Source organism: Macaca nemestrina, chromosome 7 (assembly GCF_043159975.1).
Source record: "Macaca nemestrina isolate mMacNem1 chromosome 7, mMacNem.hap1, whole genome shotgun sequence".
In the NCBI taxonomy this organism is placed as follows: Eukaryota; Metazoa; Chordata; class Mammalia; order Primates; family Cercopithecidae; genus Macaca; species Macaca nemestrina.
Window position 1 is genome coordinate 11925169 of NC_092131.1, and position 22980 is coordinate 11948148.

Here is a 22980-nt window from a genome sequence, read left to right on the forward strand (position 1 = left end):
CCAAGAAACAAACAAAGGGCCAGACATCTAGGGTTCTTGCCCAGCCCCATGGCTCTGGGCCTGGGTTCCAAGAGGGAAGACAGATGAACAAGGAGAAAGCTACGTCCTCCGTGCGTGGTGGGCAGCAAGGCAGTGTGAAGACAAACTGTCCATTTCCAGGTGGACTCTGCCAGCAGTGGGCACTGGACATTGGCTGGCCTCAAGGATCATGACCGACTCCAGAAAGATTTGATGTCCTGCTCGGCCACAATTCCACTTCGCTTCTCTTGGCCTCAATTTGTTGACCTGTAAATGGGACCCATGGAGGGCGGAGCTGCATTCCCTTCCCAGGCCCACGTCCTGGGGTGAGGAACCCTCCAGAGGGTGGCAATCTTCACCAGGAGGCTGACTGCCCAGGATGCCATGCCCTTGGCACCATCTGGCAGTCAGCCAGTAATGAAGAGGGCTCTCTGCCAGGCCCACACTCCACAGAAACCAGCTAAGAATTTGCCCACCGGCTTGTGGAACATGCTTTTTCTCTTTTTCTCTCTCTCCTCCTTAGCAATAAGAAAGTGAAGGTCAAGGGTAGTATAACCACCCATGACCCTGAGACACTCTTCCCTTCTTCATGTTCCCTTTGTCCAGCCAGCTCTGCAAAAGTCACCAGCCCTGCCAAGCATGTGGATTTTAAAGCAAATGGTCACTGAGTGGCACATGCCTTAATTCCTGACTGTGACCCCCTTTCCCACCCACTGAGCCCACTGCTGGGGGAAGCTCAGGGAAGCTGGCCGGCCAATGTGTGCCCTGGATTCTCTCAGCTGTGGATGTAAGTCTGGGAGCATTGTTTTTAGGCCAGGAGCAGCCTGAATGTATTTGCAGAGGCACAGGGAGACCCACGGCTCGGTGAATCAGGCTGGGACACTGCCCGCTCCATTTCCTGTTGGCTAGAGTCCACGATGGCTGGGCAGCAAGTGCTGAAGCCAGCGGCTACCTTGCTTTCCTTCCGAGCCTCAGCAGAGTTGGCAGAGTTGGGGTCTGGGCAGCAGGGCCCAGAGGATCAGTCAATAGATACAGACAAGCAAAGACACTGCAATCAGAGAAACGGTGCCTGAGGTTACACCAGGGACAACCATGCTTGTTCCCGCACAGTATTTCTTCTTGAAGATTTTACACATCTTCACTATCCTATAATATAGAGGGTATGGGAGGTCACACAAGGGCTACCAGCTATCTTTTTAATGCGAATCCTCAGTCAAATCCCTCCCACAGCTCCCTGTCACCTGTAAGACGTGGAACCCTCCTTAATCTAGCATTCAAGACCCACTCCCATCTAAGCAGGAGTGACCCAGCCTTGTCTCTGCCTCATGGCCTCAGCCTGACTCTACAGACCTACAACACAGTCCCCTCTCCCTGATAAACAGGCCTCTGTGCTTCTGCTCACACTTGCCCTCCTACCTAGAGTGCCTTTCCCGCTCATCTCTGCTCAAGAAATTCCTTCTCATCTCCCAAGACTCCAGTTGAACGCCTCCACCCTCCCCTGGCCAAACCCATCTTTCCCATCTCTGCCTTCTCGGAACATGTCAATCACTCTAATTGGCTACAGGTAGTTACGTAGCACGTTTTCCCCAACTGTCTCTGAATCCATAAAAGGCAGGGAACATCTCTACCTTCATCCTCCACCCCACTTTGCTAATGGCCTCTCAGTGAAGGCTTGGTCAACGTGTCCACAGAAAGCATCCCAAAGAAGAATGATGCCGAGAATGAAAATGCTTCCCTCCTTACGATTCAAGGTAAAGCATCTGCAACATCAGACCCAAAAGGGTCTGAAGTTGTCCTGGCCTTTTTCACTCGTCTGCACTGCTGGGCAGGCTGGCTTTCAGAAAACCAAGCCCCGGCCCCACACGCTGAGCATGCGTCCCAGCTGAGAGACCCCACAGATCTTCCAGTGTCGCGCTCAGCTCGCCTCGGAGGGGAATCTCACAACACAGTCCATCTTTCCCTCCTAGCTGCCAAGGGACTGATACTTTCGAGTGCAGTTTGCTTAACCTAGGCCCCAAAAGGGCTACTGTTGATACACAGGCCAGAGCAACTATTTCTCGGTAGGAGGGGAAAAAAAGGCCAGAGAAATACTTTCCAGACCACATCATTTCATCTGTAAGCAAGAGCGGCAGTCGGAGATACAACCACGCAGACACATATTGCGGGGACCGCAGTGCCTGGATGTAGCAGGTGTCTTGTGAATATTTGTGGAAAGAAGAGAAGGAGGGATGACAGGGCCCTGGGATCAAAAGTGGCTGAGTTAACAGTTCAGCCCAAGAGGGCTGCAGTCTATACCCAGAAACTTCCTCTGAAAAAAAGTTCTAGAGCCACTTGGACAATGCAGTCCCATGATGAGTCACCCTGTAACACGGTGCCCAGAATTAAAGAGCTGCTTTGAAATTTGTTTTTACTATGGTGGTGGGCAGGCCCAGAAACAGATCTGCCCAATTGGGCTTAAGAGTGTCAGTCTGCAGGGGTTTTCAGCGTGGTGGCGGGACGGAAAACAGAGCTTCACAGCGCTGTGCCCCACCTACTGGGGCTGGCACCCTGCCTTGCCAGTCCCCAGGTCCTGTGGCTCCTCGGAGTGAACGCCTGGCAATAGAGTGGGTTCTAGCACTGTGGCATGAAGAGGGAGGCAAGGGGGCAGGTGGTGGGTGAGGAGGTGAGATGGAGGGCCAGATCATGCAGGGCCCTGAGGGTCACCTTAAGGTCCCTGGCTATTGGGCACAGGGGGCACTGAAGCTCTCCCAGTCGAGGAGAAATGAGATCCTTTAAAAGGCCCATTCTGGCTACCATATGGGAAGCAAACTGTAGTGCGCAGAGGAGGAGGAGCGGCAAGCACAGTGAAGAGGGTCAAGGGACTCGGACAGCACAGTGGTGGGTGAAGGTGGGAAGAATGGCCAGCATGGGGGTGAGTGCCGCATTCTGAGTCCTTTAGAGCAGGGAGGGGCATTACTGATCCGCCACCTGTGAGAACCAGTGATTCTCAAACACCACTGTGCCCGCCCAAGATGAGAGTGACCTGGAAGTGTGTTAAAAGTATAGATTCTGAGCCCCCCATCCCCAGGAGTTCTAATTCAGCAAGTCTGCAGCAAGGTCCACCCGTACGCATTTTAATAAGCTCACCTGGTGTTTCCACGGAAGTGGTACCTGGATCACACTTGGAAAAAACCTACAGTGGCCCAATCTTTGCACTTAAAACCAGAGAAGGGTCAGAGGTGGGGGGTGGCTTGGCCCTAGGCACCAAGGTGAGAGGAGAGAGAAGGCCACCTCCTCCCAGCCTGGGCTCTCCCCACCAGCCCTCGTGTGCCTCCAAGTCTGCAACAGCTAAGTCCTCCAGATTCTGAACAGACCCCTTAAAAAGGGCAGAGGGTGACGCCCCTCTAGCAGCCTATGACAGTAGCAGCCTATGACACACTACAGCTGTCTGTGTCCACCACGGCAGCCTCAATGCCCAGCAGTGCCTCGACCAGAGCTAGTGCTCCATAACTGTTTGTTAAACCGTTGCCCCTGACTGAGGAAAGAATGATGGTGTGTGTGTGGGGTGGATCCTGGTAATCAGACAGGACCAGAGAGACGCATGCTCTGTGGAGGAGATGGCTCCATGCCTGCACAGATGGACAGAGCCACTCTCAACCGCCACAGGGATGTCCTCAAACAGACTCGAGGACAACCAGCCCTGGTGTAGAAGCTGCATCTACAGAGAAGTTTCAGACCAAAGCAACGTTATCTTGTCAGTAAAAGTGATAGTGGAACAGTCTCAACATTCCCTTTCAGAAGTTGGGTGTATTTTTCCACTCCTCCTTTTCAGATGAAGAACACAGGATGTGGCTTTCACTTCTACCTTTAGACTTAACACTGCAAAACTGGGCGTACTGTTTTAGAAGTATTCAATAAAGCCCTCTGAGCAAGGATACTGTATCCATTCATAAATCATTTTAAACTTGCACGTGATGCTCTCCGGGGGCATTCACTTTATTTAAAAATGGCTTGGCCGGGCGCGGTGGCTCAAGCCTGTAATCCCAGCACTTTGGGAGGCCGAGACGGGCAGATCACGAGGTCAGGAGATCAAGACCATCCTGGCTAACACAGTGAAACCCCGTCTCTACTAAAAAATACAAAAAATTAGCCAGGCGAGGTGGCGGGCGCCTGTAGTCCCAGCTACTCGGGAGGCTGAGGCAGGAGAATGGCGTAAACCCGGGAGGCGGAGCTTGCAGTGAGCTGAGATCCGGCCACTGCACTCCAGGCCTGGGCGACAGAGCGAGACTCCGTCTCAAAAAAAAAAAAAAAAAAAAAAATATATATATATATATATAAAAAAGACTTATCAATATTGATCATTAAAAAATGACTGTCGTTATCATCCATTTTCTGAATTAAAAGAATCAAGCGGATCGGGATCCCGAGACCATATTAGCAGATAGAGGCGGAGAAACGTGGCAGGCTGGGAAAATGCCCTGGGCATTCTCTGTTTGCTCTTTTGCTCGGTGATGCTAAATGAGGTACATACAGCAGCTCATCATAGATTATTAAGAAACAGAAGCACCTGGAAATACATTGACCCTCACCAAGACCACCACCTGACCTTGGGATTCAGGCTTCAAAAATTCGGGTCCACCAAGGCATTTAGCCTAGCCTCTCTCAGCCACCCCGAAGGACTTGGGAAGGTGGAGGTTTTTAACCACACGAAGTGCCATCTGCACTTGACATAAGCCACATACAAAGACAACAGGAAACACACCTAAATTTCTTAGTGAATGTATCCTGTGATTCTTGTTGCTGGAAACAAGTGTGAAATCGTTTCTACTATCATGCCCCGAATAAGTGTTTGCAGTAATCACGTATCAGAGGCCGTGAACTTCTCTGTCTTCTTATCTTATCCTCTCTGATGACTCTGCAAAGCTACTCTTGCGTTTTCTACTTTTTAATAACTACACATATTAGAAATATAGCCCAAAGCTGAAGCCACGGGGCACCTGTTCTCTCAAAGTTTGGGGGCAGAAGATGCAGATTCCACAGGCCACACTGAGGACATGCAATGTTATTCCTCATTTACCAAATCAAAAATTTGTGCTGACTGCTGAGATGTGGTCAGTATTTTGCAGATTGTAGATGAAGCATAGTCAAGCTTTCTAACTCATTCTGTCTGCTTTTCCTCATTCAGCACCTATCAAGAAACTTGAAGCTTTTGCCATATAAGTAGCTCAGTGATCCAAGGAAGATGAAGGAGGGGTCTATTGGTGAAGATGTCACTCGCATGACACAGGCAAGGCCAGCGTCAGAGATGGAAGCATTTTCAACTGCTGGTGAAGAAACTCAGCCTGAGTATCATTACCAGAATGTAAAGCCACGCGATGGGACGACAGAGTATTTCAGAGATTTTCCTTTGCTCTTTGTAAATTGAGTGTTACAGACAGGACCCTGGAATCTCCAGTCCTGGGAATGGTGGATGCTTGGCCAGCTCTACACACTTACAACGAAGAACAGCAGCTGCTATACTCACATGGGTGACCTTCCGAAGGCCGTCCCCAATATCAGCTACGACAGCACCTCTACTCCGTAATGTGAAAAGTTCTTTGACACCTACCTTTCCTCCCGAGTCCCAGAAACTCCTAAGAGCTGCAGGTGAACCATGAAGGTCTTACATATGTTCCTCTGAATACCTTCTCTAGTCTGTTGTTTGGGGGAGGATTAACTCATGGGCATCCTGGAGGAGGAGAAGCAGTTCTTTTGAAAGCTTCTGTTACATAACTTTTATTGTGTCCCTTTTTCAGGAGGTGCAGCCTAGCGACAACTTCTCAGACTGAGGTTGCATATGTCAGTTCGTGTTCACTTCCCACAGAACCCCAGGGGGATGAGTGTGGGACACAGAGGAATTCTTTTAGATTTTCCCAAAGAATCACCAGCACTAACCCTTTTAGGGTTACACTTGGCTTATTTAGGGATCTTTCTGGAAATGGATACGTTTGACATCGTGTAGTTACAAGAAATCTAATATACTAACAAAAATCCTGGTGAATTTAGAGGTTTATTGACAGCAAAATCACCTCTATATGTTACTTCTGTCAAATCATCTGCATGCTTTTTTTTAGTGCCATGGTTATCTAGAAACTGGGGAGGAAGGACACAATTTGGTTGCCAGACAGACACACTGCAGCAACAGCGGAAATGAGGTCCAGCACGGATTGATTTAAACCCCAGCAGAGTCCATTTAAAACATTGCTTGGTTCTGCCATTCGATAATTATTAGAGACTGAGAAAGACACTTCAGCTCTCTGAGCCTGGGTTCCTCATCTAGAACACGGGGTTCATAATATCTACTTTGCAGAGTTGCAAGGACAAAATGTTTAAGGGCTGGTGGCTCCTTTCTCGTGCCCTCTCTATCTGAAAATGACTGCAGCTTCGCCAGGGAGACTGACCTCAGACAACACACTTTCTTAGATGTTACAAGGAAGCCTGCACACAAAACCTGGCAAAAATACCAGCCAAATAGACACTTCTTCCTCACCATTTCCCAGCTTCAGCTGAGTTCAAGGCTCTAACTAAAGCACTCTCCATTTTCAAAACAACTGCAAACAGTAATTCCATACTTCCCCTCCTTACCTTCCAGGAACAGCCCGAGATTGAGGCGAAATCTTCAAGTCTCCTGAACCCTAAAGCTACACAGATAGAATGTCATAGTCTTCTTACTCCATTGACCCAAATTACATAATGGTTCTTGCATCTTCTGCCACATGGATCCTAGAGACAGTCATGCTCATTCTAGCGCTCTCAGATTTGTGCTGAGCCTCTACCATGCAAGGGGACTCTGATAGGGAAGCCGGCATAATCACCTTTAAGATCAAAGCTCCATCCTCCTTCACACATTCAGGGTGCGGAGTCTCCACTTAGGGTAATAAACAGCATATCTTCGATAATCACCAATTTCTTATTGTTTATAAGAATATCTAATTGGGATGTTATGTAACCTTAAAGTACAGAGCATTCTGGAGCTATTAATAACCAGCTATCTCCAAATTTTGAGGATTCTTCAAACTTAGAGTTGGAGGGTGACCTCTGGTACCAATACACACACATATACATGCAAACGTACACACCCATTGCATATATATAAACCCAGATCTGGCAAATTGAAATAATTTGTCCATGGCCACAAAGCCAATTAACAACTGAGTCAGGAATAAATCCCAGGTTTCCTGGCCTTTGGAAGCTGTTCTTTTCCTCCACACTCCGATCAGTCCAGCTGTGCATCTTCACTGAGGTGGAAATGCCACAGCACTCGGGCTGTGTCCTCAGGATGCTAAGTGTGGCTGCTGCAATCATGAGGGCATGGTCTCAACCCCTGACTTAGAATAGTAAGCAAACAAGGGAAACGTCTCATCGTCTCATCGTTGTTACTTACTTATTACACATAACCCTCTTGTTCTCCCAAAAGAAATCCGAGGCCCTTAAAACATATTTTAACATGAGGCCATTATACGCATAGTGTGGCAGAGCTCAGCTTTAGGGATCTCACAGAAAAAAAAAACAAAAAAAAACAAAAAAAAACAAAAAACCCTGGGTTTAAGACAAAGAAAAACTGGAAAGGAAAAATTTATTCTTGATTGCTTATTTTCACACTGGGAGAAAAAAAGCAAAAAATAGGAGAAAACGAATGAATTAAAAAATAAATATCAGTAGCAAGAGTAATGTTTTGTGATGTAATCCAGCTTTGGCTCTGAGTAGTACGATCTATGACACAAAAATCGTTATTTCATAATTACCTCAGCATTTTCAAAAGCAACTTAATGAAGATTGTTTCTCTGCATTCATTTTTATTCAAAACCTTACCAGTTAATCATGAGAAGCTAAAACACACAATGCTAGGAGATTAATATCCCCACACAAGATGCATTATTTTTCCTTTGCAGACCGTATGAGCCTGTCAAAAATGAAAGCTTTGCTCTGGTTTTGTGAATTTAAAACAGTCACAAAACCTGCTGAGAGCTGAGTTTCTGGGAAAAAGGTGGGACACGCCCGTTTCATTTAGGATTCGGCAACACTTTAAGAGGTTCATTAATCCACATCTTAAAAAGACCCATGACAACCCCATTAACAGCCCATAGGTCAAAGTGATGGATTTAGCTCTAACCCACAGCCAAAAACTAACTCAGAGTCTGAACACCCTTGCGGCCCACCTTCCCTGTCCCAGCCCCTCTACAGCCAAGCTCAGGCAGGCTCCAGGCATGGCTAATATACTCAGCAAACAATGGAGCTGGGAGAGTCTAAAAAAAAAATCACTTTATTTATTTGCAGTAATTGTTTGCGTTGGGAATGTTTTACCTATGCAAATAAGATTGATTCTTTTTGGGAGGGGCAGGAAAAGCTCACCAGCTTGCTGCTTTCTAGCCTGCTGGGCATCTTGTTAATGCATTGTATGTCATCAGTTCTTAGGAGTTAATGTCATCTCTCCTACTGAAAGGCCTAACCTGTCCCATAACCCCAATCTGGTAGCTTGGAACATTTTATAGCCACTATGTGTTAGCCCAATAAATAATCTATTAGGCACAGCTTCAGCTTCACCTCTTTGGGTCTGAACCTGAATCTCGCAGCTCCCTGGAAACCATGTACTCTTCTTGGAAATCAACAACCCATTCAGTGTAGAACGTTTGTCCAAATCACTGGACTAAGACACCGTAGTTCAAGCCTGGAACTTATTAGTTCTTTCACTCATAGAATCACTTAGTTGAAGGGGGTCTGAGGGGCCGGTCAATCCACAGTTGCTTTGCTCTTTACTAACCGAGACACAGAGGCCCCTACTGCTAAGGGACTTGCTCTGCACCAACACAAATGTACGTGTAGACAGCTGAGCTCAACACTATGACTCCACCATTGGAACAAGCCCCTCAGACCAGGACCAATTGATTCCATGTGGCTTCCCACTTCAGGACTGAACTAAATGCACTTAAGCAAACAGTTAACAGTGGCAAGCCAGAGAACTGGGGGCATGCATCAGGCATCGGATCTGCATTAAAACTCCTTTTCTTTTGGGCTCAGAAGTGTGAAGTTCTGCTGACACTGAGGGCTGGCAAATATGGGCCAACACTGGGCCAGCCCCTGCACAGTGGCCGTCTGGGATCAGCCTCCTCTCCTGTTAAGTAACCATCTCCAAGATTTACAAAACCAGGGGCAGGTAACCTTGATGAGCCCTGCCCCCAGGGAAAGGTTTAGGATGCAGTTCTGAGGCCTAGCATGTGCTGGGCACACAGGAGGAACCACTGTCCTTTCCATCCTTCAAGAGGACTGGGAAAACAGAACCCCAGCTTTACACTTGGAGTACACATTAGGGGTTGGCAGCAACGTGATGGCAGGATGAACAAAAAGTGCATGCTACCGGCAATTTGTTTCATCAGAACAGATGCTCATTGGAGCAAGTATTTTCACACACATGCAATGACTCTTGGGACGGAAGCAGTCAGTAGAAGAAATGAGACAGGTGTGTTTGTTACAAAGGGAACAGTCTGGCAGGGAAGTAGAGTACCCTGGTTTCCAATCCTGGTCTCCCACTTCCTAACCTTGTGACCTTGATTAAGTCATTCAACCTCTCTGAGCCTCAGTTTCTCATCGGGGCCAAGGAGAAACAGGAACCTATTTCCCAGAGCGGTTTTGAGGCGCACTGCCCGGCACGGCCTGGACACCCACTAAGTAAGAGTTGTTGCCCGCAAATGCTAAGTCTGAACCCAGCTGCATACACATGCCATTATCTAGACCAGACAGGTCTCCAGCCTGCATGTCAAGCCCGCATCTTTCTCCAGAAGGCAGAGGAAAGCACCAGGTCTGCCCCGGCAGTTCAGCCTCCAGGCGGGGTTTCGGGCACGGGAAACTGAAGGATTCAATCGGAAGCCCCGAATGTTTCCAGGCTCTAAGTAGGGAAGGAGGGTAGGACAGGGGCCCGGAGGCGGCCTCCGGGCCCTCCAGAGGGAGCATTGTTCGCGAGGCGGTGGGCCTGGCTTACCGAGAAGCGCATCCGGAGCCGGTTGAGGGGCGCGCGGGGCACGCAGCAGAGCCAAAGCTCGGCCCGGGTCCGGAGCGCCGGAGCCGCAGGAAGGCGAAGAGGAGGAAAAAAAGGAGGCTGCCGCCGGCTCCTGCCTCATTCTCCCGGGCAGCGTTGACCCGCGGGCCGCCGCCGGATGGGGCTGGCCGCCGGGCGCGGGACCCTGTGCGCGCTGCTCATGTCCCCGTCTGCCGCTGGCGAGGTGTGCGCGCAGCCGGCTGGTCTCTGGGCGGCACCCGGGGGCTCCTCATGCCCCGCGCCGGGGCTCGGAGGGAGGATCTCGGGGAGGCAGCGCGGAGGGAAAGAGAGAGCAAGAGTCAGCATGAGAACACGCAGAGCTGCGCCCCGCGGGGGCCGGGGGCGGGCGGGCGCCAGGAGGACCGTGCTGCCCCACCCACCGCGCCTCTGCGCCCCGCGCTGCGCGCCCAGTGGGGCGCCGAGCCCCAGAAACTTTAGCACATGGCCGGTCTGGCGGCCGCGGTGGCCGAAGCTGCCCTGCTCTTCGAGCGCCCCCCACTGCTTCCTGCCCCAGCCCCAGAGCGCAGCTTACCAGCGGCTACCGCGACCGCAGCGGCGGGACGCCCACCCGGCCGCACGCAGAGCAGTGCGCACCTGCGGGGAAGGAGGAAGGGGCTGGCTGCGTCGGGGTCTCTGCTGGGGAGGGGCACCTCAGCGGCAGCGATCGCCGCGGGTTAAGGCATCCTGCGCGGGGGCTGCGCGCGAGCGGGGTTCTGCAGGCCGGGATGGGGGAGGATCTGCGCGCCCCCCGCCCCAAGGCGCCGCTGCTGACAACGCGCGCGGGCTTCCCCGGCCCCGGGTCTGCGGAGCCAGCCCCGTTACCTAGCGACTCGCTCCGGGGAGCCCACGCTGACGCGCGCGACGAGCCGGGCTGCGGCAGCCGAGGGGCGGGGAAGGAGGGGAGGGGGAGCTCCAGTGCCGAGAGGGCTGGCGGCTGCGGGCCGAGCTCCTCCCTCCGCCTCCCTCTCCGCGATGGGGTGGGGGCCCGGGAAAGACGTGGCCTCCGCCTGGCCCTGGAGGATGGGAGGCCTGCGCGGGGCGGGGGAACGAAGGGAGGCACTAAGTGCTCCGGTCCCCGCAGTGGGGATGCAGCAGCAGGTGGCGGCTACGTGGCCTGTGGAGGCTGGGCACCCAGAGGCGCGCGGTAAGCCCGGCCCCGGCGGGAGCGTGGCGAATGTGGCTGTGGGTGCGTGGATGTGTGGGACACGCTCCCACCCACGTGGCGTACATGGGGACCTGGGGACGCGGGTGAAAGAGGAGCCTCCTCCTTCCTCTGGTCTCCCTCCCTCCCTCCTTCCTGGACATTTTGCTCCTGCGCTCTTTCTTCATTATGGAAGCCCAGGTTGCTCCGTTCCCCACTCCAGCTCCTCCTATCTTTCAGGGAACAGGAGGATGGCCTGGTAGCTGAAGGTAGTTATGTCGTGGTCAAAGCACTACAACCCCAACCCCTGCCGCCCTTTGGCCCCTCCCCAACCCATCCCCGTGTCCAGTTGCCCGACTCGTAGGCCCTATAACCTGCCTCAGGACGCCTTCCGCTTTCAGGACTTAGGACCTCTGACACAGACTGGGGTTCAAATCCAGGCCCCTCCAATTGCTTGCAGTACGCAGGACGTTTGTACCGTCTTCAGGAAGATGGAGTCCTTGTCTCTAAAGGTCATAGCTAAGTACTAGTACCCAAGGCCTGAATGTGAACATGACTTTCTAGAAGAGAAGCCGCCTGTCTCCTGGTTCTCTGGGACCTCACCAAAATCCACCCCAACGGCCAGGGAGGTAAGGCAAGTGCCGGGAAACACGACGAGGGGGGCAAATTGCCCAGGTCCGCTGGGTGCCTCGGAAGCAGAGCTGGGGGAAGAACCCAGACATCCTGGTTAGCAGGTTACCAGGGCCCACCGCTGTGCGCCTTCCCCAGTTGGATGGTGCAAGGAACCTTCTGCCCCTACTTTCCAGAAGATCCTCCTGCCTACCAAAAGGCTGCTTCCTTCCCATCCCTGCTACAGAATAGGAATCGCCTGCCACCTCACCCACAAGACCAACCCATACCCTCCCTAGCTGGCCTTGCTGGCTTCCTCTCTGGTATGGATGTGGGGAGAAAGATGCAGAGGACAGACTCTGCGGAGATTTAGGGGAATCAGGCCTGCCCAGGAACACCCACACGCTAGCCCTGCGGCTCTACGGGAGAGAGTCCCTCCGTGAGGGGCTTTGGGAAACAGCAGAGTCTGAGTGGTTTTTGTTGGCTTAGTGACAAGGCATTTCCTCCAATTATTGTTATTATTGACATGCCAGTAACTCCTGTCGAAAAACCCTGTAAGTCTATCGAAACAGAAACCTTGTGTCTGAAGAAATCAGGGTCCAAAGGCCACACTTTTCTGAGAAAAGCACTTTGCATCCCAGCCTGTGTATAACAGTTGCATTCCAACATTTTCCAGTGAAATTGGGAGCAATATCTCTGAATTTCCCAACCAGTTACTATGGGTAGTTGCAGACAGGGAGCTGGTCCACAGAAACTCCAGAAAGACTATTTCTTGGTGCCAAATTGGCAGCCAGCTCTTTCTTCAGCCCCCATTTCCCAATCTGCAGGTAGAGTTTGATACCTAATTTGTCAGGGAGCCCAGTGCTTACAATAAATGAAACCTCAGAGCTTGGATTCCATGCGTCCTGCTATTCCAGGAAACAAAGCAGCCTGTAAGGAAGTGTGATTCGATGGCACGAATGTCTCATTCATGGTTTGCAGAGATTTGAAACATGTTGTTTGAGCACAGCAAAAGCTGGCACATACATGTTTTATTGGTGTGTGTATGCGTGGGGAAAGGGGGAGCAGGGAAGACTCCTACATTACATAGTCATTCTTCCTGTTTTTCTCAAATAATAGGAAGTGGGGAGTGCACAGGAAAGCCAGGATTGAGGAAGCCCATGATCCCTATGGCCACACAGGGATTGTTCCTTAGCAATGCAGTAGAAGAACATCTCCCTAACTTTGTAAGGAGTATCTACTGAAGTCAGGCACAGTGTTAGGCACCAGGGATGCAAAAATGACTTAGATAAGTCTTCTGTCTTCTGGATCCTCATAGGTGCTTTTATTGAGGGCTTAACCCATGCCAGGAATTCCAGGTACCACGAATTTTATCTAGGAAAGCTCATTTTAACCTCACCAAACCCTGTAAAGTGGGTCTGTTATCTTTGCTTAAGAAGCGAAGCTCGAAAAGGTTATGTAAGTTCCCTAAAGTCATGCAGTTGGCAAATGATGGACTTGGGGATTTGTAATCCAGTCTTCCTAACCCCAAGCCCAAGTTCCTAACTTCCTATACTGTCCGCCAGGCTAAAGGAAACAAAGAACAATGGTAACATAGCTAGTAGCTGCTTGAGACTTAGGATTGCCAATGAGATGTGTGCATGGAGTCTCCAGCATAGTTCCTGGAACAAAGTGAGCTGTTGATAAAAAGATAGTTATCATCATCATTAGACCCTCATAGTTGTTGTGAATTGTTATGCTCTGTCTTATAGAGGTTACCAAATACTATTCTTGGAGGCATAGAGGAAAGTGACTATACCTTGTCTGCAGGGACTGCAGCTGGCTGCCCAGAGGAGGTGGCATCTGAGTTGGGTCCCCAAGGATCTGTAAATATTGGGCAGATGATAAGGCAGAAGCAAGAACAAGCTAATCAGGAGGAATATGCAGGGGAAATCCCAGAGCTGGTAACAAGCAGCTCTTGTGTGCAGGAGCTGAGAGAGAGAGACCCAAGGCAGGTAGACAAGAAGTTGAAGACATGGAGCAAGTCCCAGGGATGCTGAAGGACACAGGTGGAAGAAAAGTCTCGAAACTGTGCAGGGACTGCCCTTCTTTTGAGCTCTCAGGGAGGCAAGTAGAGAGGGAGCTAGGGGAGCCCATGCCTCCTGTCAATGCTGGTTTCCTCCCTGAAGGAGCAGGCAAGGCCATCTGCTGAGTCTGGCCTATGGGGTGGTGAGTGTGAGACAGTGGAGCAGGTAGCTGTAAGAGGATCCAGCCTCCAGACAGCCACCCAAGCCAAGACTTAGTGGCTGTGCTTGACTGAGGCTCCTCCCATCATTCATAAGGACAATGGGGTCTTGATCCCTACCAGCCTCCACACTTTGCAGGGACATAGCGAGGCACACAGTACACTTCACAGGTCCTTCTGTGTGAGAGGGCTTGGTGATCTGTAATGAGTGTATTGTTTGCCTGAGACACATAAATAGTACATCTGTTCCCAGCTTTTTGCAGATATTAGCCTATTGGATCCACAATCTATTCCTTCATTTGTGCATTCATTCATTTAACAAGTGTTTGAGCACTTATTAGGTCATGTGGTTGCACAAAAGAGAGGCCCTTCCTTGGATCTAGGAGATTGAGGAAGCCTTCCTGGGGTGAGGGAGGTTTCTAAGATGAGTCTGAAAGATAAGTGGGAGTCAGTCAAATGAAAGGGAAATGGTTTGGGGGTTGGGGAGCAGAAATATTTCAAGTCCAAGAGCAGCACTTGCAAAGACTTTCAAATACTGAAAAATAGAGCCCACGGAGAGAGGTCAAACCTGGTTGTTCCCTTTAGAGAAGAAACATTATGTGAAGTGTAGTCAGATAAGTGTCTGATATGGGGTTGGGGATAGTAGGACCCAAGAAGGAGAAAGGACTTCCTTAGAAATGGCTCAGGAAAAATTGGAAGCATCTTTCCTTTCTAAAAATCAGTATCTATACTGTTAATGACGTTTTATTTTTTTATGGTGCTCTGAGGTGTTCAAAACCTCTCATTTCCCACATTTCATTGGCTCTCATCGTATATATGGGGGTTTGGTCTGGAGGATTCCTCAGTCTCAAAGCTGATACCTGACAGACCCTGTGACTTGAACCTAGGGCTTCCTCCTGGGTGGTCTGGCCCTGCTAATTTTTTTTTTTTTTTTTTTTTTTTTTTTTTTTTTTGAGACAGAGTCTTGCTCTGTCGCTCAGGCTGGAGTGCGGTGGCACAATCTTGGCTCACTGCAAACTCCGCCTCCCGGGTTCACACCAATCTCCTGCCTCAGCCTCCTGAGTGGCTGGGACTACAGGCCCCCACCACCATGCCTGGCTAATTTTTTGTATTTTTAGTAGAGACGGGTTTCACCGCGTTAGCCAGGAAGGTCTCGATCTCCTGACCTTGTGATCTGCCCACCTCGGCCTCCCAAAGTGCTGGGATTACGGGCATGAGCCACCGCCCCCAACCTGGTCCTGTTAATTTTTAATACTTGCACATCACTCTTTACAGTTCACAATGCATGTCCTTCTTCCTGAGCTCACTTGACTCTGTAAGCATCTCCAGCTTCGAAGGAAGAAAATGCTAATCCAGGGAGGGGCAGCGTCTATCCAGCAGAGCCCCCTGGTTAGCGGGAGGCCAGGAGGGTGACTGGCTGGGCTTATCCAGACAGAGGGCAGCCTCTGGGCTGAGCAGCAGTTTGGCTCATTTGCATTCACGTGACTAGAACAGCCTGTGTGAGCGGCAGGGCCTGAGTGAAGAGCACCATAAAGCACAGGTGAAATGAAGTGAAGAGGACTCAAACATTTGTTTAGGATCGGCTTTCAGGTTGGAAATCTTGCTGTGCAACACCCATATCGAGAGGTTATCGAAATGAGATCATCAACTGGCCACACCAAGGAGGTGGTGAAAGATTGAAATTGGGACAGCTGGAAAGAGCTGAGAGAAGTGGCGAACACAAAAGAGATGATTTGGAAAGAGGATGCCATCAATTTCAAATAGCTGCAGGGTTTTCTTTTTCTTTTTTGAGACGGAGTCCCCTCTGTTGCCCAGGCTGGAGTGCAGTGGCCGGATCTCAGCTCACTGCAAGCTCCGCCTCCCGGGTTTACGCCATTCTCCTGCCTCAGCCTCCCGAGTGTGGCTGGGACTACAGGCACCCGCCACCTCGCCCGGCTAGTTTTTCGTATGTTTTAAGTAGAGACGGGGTTTCACTGTGTTAGCCAGGATGGTCTCGATCTCCTGACCTCGTGATCCACCCATCTCGGCCTCCCAAAGTGCTGGGATTACAGGCTTGAGCCACCACGCCCGGCCAGCTGCGGGGTTTTCTTATAGGACAGAGCTTGATTAGCTGTTACAGGTGGCCCAAAGAGGTTGAAGTAGGCCACCAGGAAGACAATTGCTTTGTTTCAAGACGAGAAAGAACACCTTCACCCTTAGAACAGTAGTCAGCAAACCACAGCTCATGGGCCAAATCTAACTCACTGACCACTTCTGTAAACAAGGTTCTAGTGCCCACCCATTCGTTTTTGTCTTGTCTATGCTTCAAGAACAGAGATGAGTACTTGCTACAGAGACTGAATGGTCCACTAAGCCTAAAGCATTTAGTATCCAGCCCTTTACAGAAACAATTTTCTAACTCCTGACTCACAGCAATACAAATAACAATAGGCTCTCTTGGTAGGTAGTGAGTTTCCCATCACTTGCGGCATTCAAGCAAAAGCTGAAGCCTTGTTAAGCGGTGATGTTGAAAAGAGTCTGAGTAACCTATAAGGTCCCTTTGAGATTGTAAGAGTCCAACAGTTAATGACAGTTATTCAAATTTCTTTGCTGTCTGCCTGTTACAATAGTCACAACTATAAATGAATAATCTATGAAGCAGCCTCCGCAGACTTTCAGGACTACAGTTTTCATGCCAGTATCCGATGCCCATCAAAGTGAGCAGTGGCTTTCTCTGCCTGTTTAATATGACAAGATAGATGTAGTACAAATCCAGGCAATCTCAAGAGTGAAAATCTGTTGGAAATCTTTTTACACCCAAGCCTCTCCCACTGGGAAAGAGGCACTCATTGATGAATAAGCTCATTAATGAATAACTGCGTGGATCATTTCTGGGCCACCTTTATACCCATGTGGCTCATACATTACTATGTGTTTGAAAGGGATGAGGTATGGTACCAGCAAAATTAGTTTTGTTGGGCTTCTGTTGGTGTGTCTGGGGACATCATTCAGCAAATTCGCTGCCAGACCTTGAGCTGGACAAAGCACCTGCCTTTGAGGAGCTGGTCACCTTGGCCCCACCTAGCTTGGCCAGAATGTGATGAGGACCTGGTAGATTCCAAAGGCAGGGGGAGGGATATACTCAGCCGGTGGTGTATCTATCTAGCAAAGTAACAATACTGCACAATGTTATTAACTGAAATTTGCTTTCTTTCCAAGTAGGATCACAGGCACAAAAATAAATAAATAAAAATCATCTCTTAGGGAAAAAAAAAAAAAAGGCTGTGGCCGTTTCGTTATCTTTCTCTCAACCAGATTGAATACAAACAGGTTCCATTTTCCCATCTCAGACTGTCTTGCAAACACCGTGATGTGATGGAAACAAAAGAAAATGTTCTTATGCAGTAATCCACAGCCTGCGTGCTGAAGCAAAGATTTCCCAACCAAAAACAAATAATGTCCCCTTATGAATAGCATCGGCAAAGGCCAAATTGATTAATTCCTGTTTCTACTGTCTTTGTGCAAAGACTGCTTCCCTCATCCTAAGTGGCTCGATCCAGTCCACACCATGGTGAATTCCAGGCACTGATTTTTCTAAAGCCCTCATTGCTTTGAGTTTTCATTCCTTTCTCCCATCAAAGTGAGACAGCAGCAACAAACTCATTTTACATTTTTACATTTTACATTTTTCTTGCTGCTGTTTTTGTTTGCAGGTGACAGTTAGATAATCAAGGTGGTTGGTTGCCATTGGCAGGATTCCCCAGCTGCGAGACAGATACCCCTAAGAGGTTTTCACCTGAGAAGCATTCAGATATTATTCAGGCCTTAACACATCCACTCTCAGTCACTTAATCATGCTCAAAACCTATTTGAACCAAACTCACGTTTGCTCTCCCAATAGAAGAAGTCTTGGTGTCGTGGCTGTGTTTATTTGGAATTTTAAAAGAGCACAGAAAATGTCGGGGGTGTCCTCCTGGTGAGACATGAAAGAAGCATCACATAAAAATGCCACAGACGTTTCATGTCTTCACAGGGATACCCTCAGCCCAGTGCTCCTTCATCTTCTATTCCCATTTTTGCCTGTGACGTAGATTGTCCAATCTCAGTGCTGAGGTCTCCTCTCTAGCTGAACCTTCCCTTTTCACCTCCCCACCAGGCCACAGGACACACCAGCCTTAGCCTTGTTTTATTTATCTCCCCCAGCCATAGCTTGGACAGTGTTGAATTCCTAAATGAGAGGTGGTTCTTGTTTATTTTTAACGATAACTTACAATACAGGGGGCAAGAGAGTAATAGCTTTGTCCCCAGTTAAGTACAAACAAAATGATTCCTATATATTTTATTTATAATTACTTGATGTCAGCATGCTTGGTTTCAGCTCCCAAGGTAAGATTGGAGAGCATTGTTAAATTAATTGCTCTGCGTACACTCGAGCACACATTACCTTATTCCAAGGATAAATATTAATGTAGTAATTCAGTTCTGCTGGGGAGATTGTCCATAAAATAGACATATCTATAAAATGACTAAAAATGTAAAGGTTGTTAAAGTTCCTCATTCTTCCTCTTAGTCTCAACTCTCCATAATGTTAATTGTTCTAAAAGCTGACAAATATTCTCCAGTGACAGGGAAGCCGCGATAATTAAGAGATGACATGCCACAGAGCCGAACTAGCATCAGAGGCCATTTCTTGCGCCACTACCCCCAACCCAGTTAACCACATCATCTGCTAAGTTTGAAGCAAACCATCATATGATTGCCTCCCTCAGGTTGAAGGAGAGTCTCTTAATGGATGATGAGGAAGGCAAAGGGCTCCTCATCTTGTCTTTCCAATCTAGATCCTTCCTAAAACTTCTATTTATTCTCACAAACCAGTCATAAGCCAATTTGGCCTGTCTGAAGCTCTGCATAAAGCTAAATCCAGCTGGAGTTCCTTGCACTAGATTGCTGTAAATGAATAAGGAAGGAGGGGCTTTGGATGACTTACAAATATCTCATGAAACACAGGCATGTTGAATTGCTAGGGTGACCATATTCATAATCCATCTAGGACAATGTCTAAAGACATTTCATTGATTAAAGAAAGCTTATGCTTTCCATAGGAATAATCAGGATATTATACATCTCTGCTTAGTTTCGTCGTCGTCATCATCATCATCATCATCATCATCCTTGCCAGCATTAATTGAGCCTCTATTCTGTGCCAGGCCCCTTTCATGTAAATTATTTCTACTTAAAATTCATACTACCACCACAAGCACACATCATGATTCCCAGTTTTCAGATGAAAAAACAGTGACTGGAAAAGGCTATTTTTTAATCTCCAAAGATCCAAACTTAGCTAATGAATATTTCCAATTGTTAGAAGCCATTAATTTAAAGCTAACAGTAAAATATAAGTATATATGACTAGGCAAAGGCTATTGCTAATAAAATGCAACACCTTCTGTCACATCAATGAACAAAAATGCAGAACTTTCAACAAATAGTTTCTCACTTTTCAGACTAACAAAACAAGCAGTGGCTGACAGACTTACCTCTTTGCCTTCTTAATGGCTGGTGTGTCAAATTACTGTTATTTTCAGAGTTCACCCACTCAAAACACAGTCACCGTACCTACTTTGGACAAAGAAAAAAAGTTCTTTCATCTCTTATCTGTTTTTTTCCTAAATACTTAAGATTTAAGTATCAGCAACCTTGTTAAAACATCATTGAAATCCATCATATTTTTATTAGAGATCACTGAAAATACAAGTCCAGAGGGTACCTCTCTGTTAGTTTCCAACCCACTCCAGTCTTCTTAATTCCTTTCTAAGTTCAGTCACTAACTGCATTCCATAGCAGCTTTTACATTTAAAGAGCAAAGTCCTGCTGTTGGCTTGAGTAGACCAGGAAAGGTAGATGAAAGTGAAATGGGTGGCTATGAAAATGCTTTTATACACTCTCCATTTTCCAATCAAATTGTTGCCATTTTAGAAGTGGATGGCATCCTCGGGGTGTGTGTGTGTGCGTGTGTGTGTGTGCTTAATCAAATGACTGGAGAAATTATAAAAGAGAAAGATGCAAGCGATAAAATAAAAAGCAGGAAGCAGCAATGGGTTTCTCGTGATGACTTTGAGTTAATACTCCTCTGGGGAAGACAGAATAAAAAAAGGAAAGCACAAATACAGCAAAATCTGTCCTACAGAGTTAAAATCTGTTGGATCAGCCAAGCTTTTCTGGTAAAGCAGTACAGAATATCTTTTTACCCTGTTAATCTTAACTCTTACAACTGGAGAGTGACTAATATCTGAAGGTTGTAATCTTCGTTGGGGGTTGAACATGATGGAGGAATGATAAAGAAAATGCAGACTTTTTTTTTTTTACATTAACTTGGGAATGCTGCCTGAAAATACTAGCACAATGTTGCCCTTCTCTCCCCTAACATAAGATCAGTTCATGAATGTGTATTACAGATCCAGCCATGGTACTGAACCTGGGATTTCCTTGGTGCAGTGTGATCAAGAAGCATGCATCGTTAGGGCCAACCCTAGAAACTGAGGGGTTTAAAGCATCTAGAGATGTTTTGTCTGTCTTTCGCTCTTATTCCAGTGCTAGATTTCTGGGAGAGGTTCACAGGGCCATATTGGTTCTTCCAGTAAGTGACAGACATGCACAGATTGCGAAAATCTACTGAGGGTTATTTCTCCTTTATGCATGGTTGATGTTAGTGGTGGTGGCTGTAGCTACTGGTTATTGAACATCTACAACTAGCTCTACAGAATGCTGGCATTCCATGTCTTGCTTTATATAATCCCTCCAACAAACCTGAAAGGTGGTTCACATATTCCCCCACACTTACAGAGTAGAAAGCTGAGGGTCAGGAATGTGAAGAACATGCCCAAAGTCACTACATCAGCTGTCTTTTGCTGTGTAACACATTCACAACACTTAGTGACTTAAAACAACACACACTTGTGATCTCACAGTTAGATGGGCACAACTCAGTTGAGCTTTCTGCTCAGGGTCTCTCTCAAGGCTGAAATCAGTGTGTCAACCAGGGCTGGGAGCTCATCTGAAGGCTCAACAGGGGATGTATCCACTGCAGGCCTTTTCTCAGGATCTTGTTGACACAATTTAGCTCCTTGAGGGTACTTCCTAGATGACTTCTGGCCAGTGGCCACCGGCAATTCTTTGCCACATGAGCCTCTCCAGTATTGCAGCTTGCTTCATCAAAGTGTGCAAGGCCAGAAGACAAAAAAGAGAGCTGCAAGAAAAACAGAAATCAAGATCTCATGTAACCTAATGACAGAAGTGACATCCCATTACCATTGCTATATTCTATTTGTTAAAAGCAGATCTTGCTCACATTCAAGAAGAGGAGATTATATGAGGGTGTGAATCCCAGGAGACAAGGACTAGTGGGGACATCTTTTAGTCTGCCCACCATACCACTCATCTAATTCCAGTGAGTGCCCTTGCCAGCATCAGCTCTTCATAGAGCACTCCTATTGCTACTTCCTCCTTGGCATATCTTTCTTATCCTTGGAGGCTCAGCACCAGCCACCTTCCTCCGAGAAACCTTCTCTGGTAGCTCCTGTCTTCCTTTTCCTCTCTCTCCCCAGCGAATCCACCTAGTACTTATAGCAGCAGATAACAGCAACTGAGAGTCAGTTCTGCTTTTTGAGTAAGTTCAAGACACACTTTCAAGGGGCACATGTTCTCAAACCATGCAACATGATACCCCAGGGTTCTGCAGAGCTTCCTCCAGGCTGATATTTTGGAAAGAAAGGGAGGGCAGAGTTCTGAACCAAAAAACACAATGCTCACCCAACATCTGCCCTCGCTGACTTTATATTAGATTTCATTTGACAAAGATTCCATGCTCAGTATATATTTAAAAGACATTTGTCAGAGAATCTATATTAAAAATGATAGGTTTCCCACATAGCCCACCACTGTAATATTTCTTTGGGAAAATGCATTTAAAAATCCAAATTTAACCCTAGGTAGACAGGAATATCCCCAAGTGTTGCTAAGATGTGGGTGGAGGATGGGGGGTGGGTGTGCAGAAAAGAATGGTAATTTATTAAGTATTTTTGTCTACTTAAGAGAAAATACTTTTTTTATGTGTCTCCTAGTATCCACCCAGAGGTATCCTCTGCATTCCCATTGCCTCAACTTTATTCCTGGCATTTGGACTTCCTCACCTGAATGCCTCAACAGGTTTCCACCTGACTTCCTTGCCTCCAATTCATCCTCCACCCTCTACACCAAGTGAGCTTCCTAAACTATAAGAGGAAACACGCCATTCCCTTACCCAAACCCCTTTGATGACATCCCCCAAGACAAAGGCAAAATTCTCAGCTGGCTCATGAAGACTTTCATGGGCAGCTGTCGTTTATGGATGTTTTTATCTTTTGAACAACCTCTCTACACTTTGACGGTTCCCATATATGATTCCCACATTCCCATGATGGAATAAAACCAGCATCAACAATAACACGTTCCAGCCTTCCTTGCAGCTTGGACGCAGGCAAGTGACCCGGCTTCTTCCAATCAGACCCCCACTGTGAGAGCTGGATGCCAAAGTGTTATCTGAAGCAGCAGACCCAGTGGTGAGCTGGGAGATAGTCTCCCACCAGGCAGAAGCGGGGGAAATCTAATTTCTCTGGGAGAACTTTTGTTATCCAGTGTGGGATGACTGGTGCCAACAGTGGGGATGGGCAACCATGATGCTCTGGTATGCTGGGTATCACCACGGCTGCAGAGTTTCTGACTGCATGGTGTCTTAACCCTGTGAGCCAACTAAGAATGGAGTCTGTGATATGTCACTAGGAATTCTGACTAATACCAGGTATTTTATGTCCCAGCCCTGGATAATTTCTTCAGCCTCTTTCTTGGCACTTTCCTAGCATACTCTCCACTCTGTGGTCTGAGTGTATTAAAGATGTTTGGAATCAACCAGCTACTTCATTT

At 48.0% G+C, this 22980-nt stretch overlaps 1 protein-coding gene across 2 annotated transcripts in view; it reads right to left on the reverse strand.

The window, feature by feature from the left end:
* Positions 1–10926, reverse strand: part of LOC105467459 (transmembrane neural differentiation associated intracellular calcium regulator) — a 49537-nt gene extending 38611 nt beyond the window's left edge. Inside the window, exons 1-2 of one of the 2 annotated variants that reach the window (XM_071099646.1) lie at positions 10602–10926; positions 10013–10330 (exon numbers count right to left, since the gene is read on the reverse strand). Coding sequence is in view for 1 of the 2 variants with exons in the window: in XM_071099645.1 (XP_070955746.1) it covers positions 10013–10024 (12 nt within the window). In the remaining variant the exon portion in view is untranslated. The remainder of the gene's footprint in view (positions 1–10012; positions 10331–10601) is intronic. The other variant, XM_071099645.1, reaches the window with a different exon arrangement.
* Between the last annotated feature and the right edge of the window lie 12054 nt (positions 10927–22980).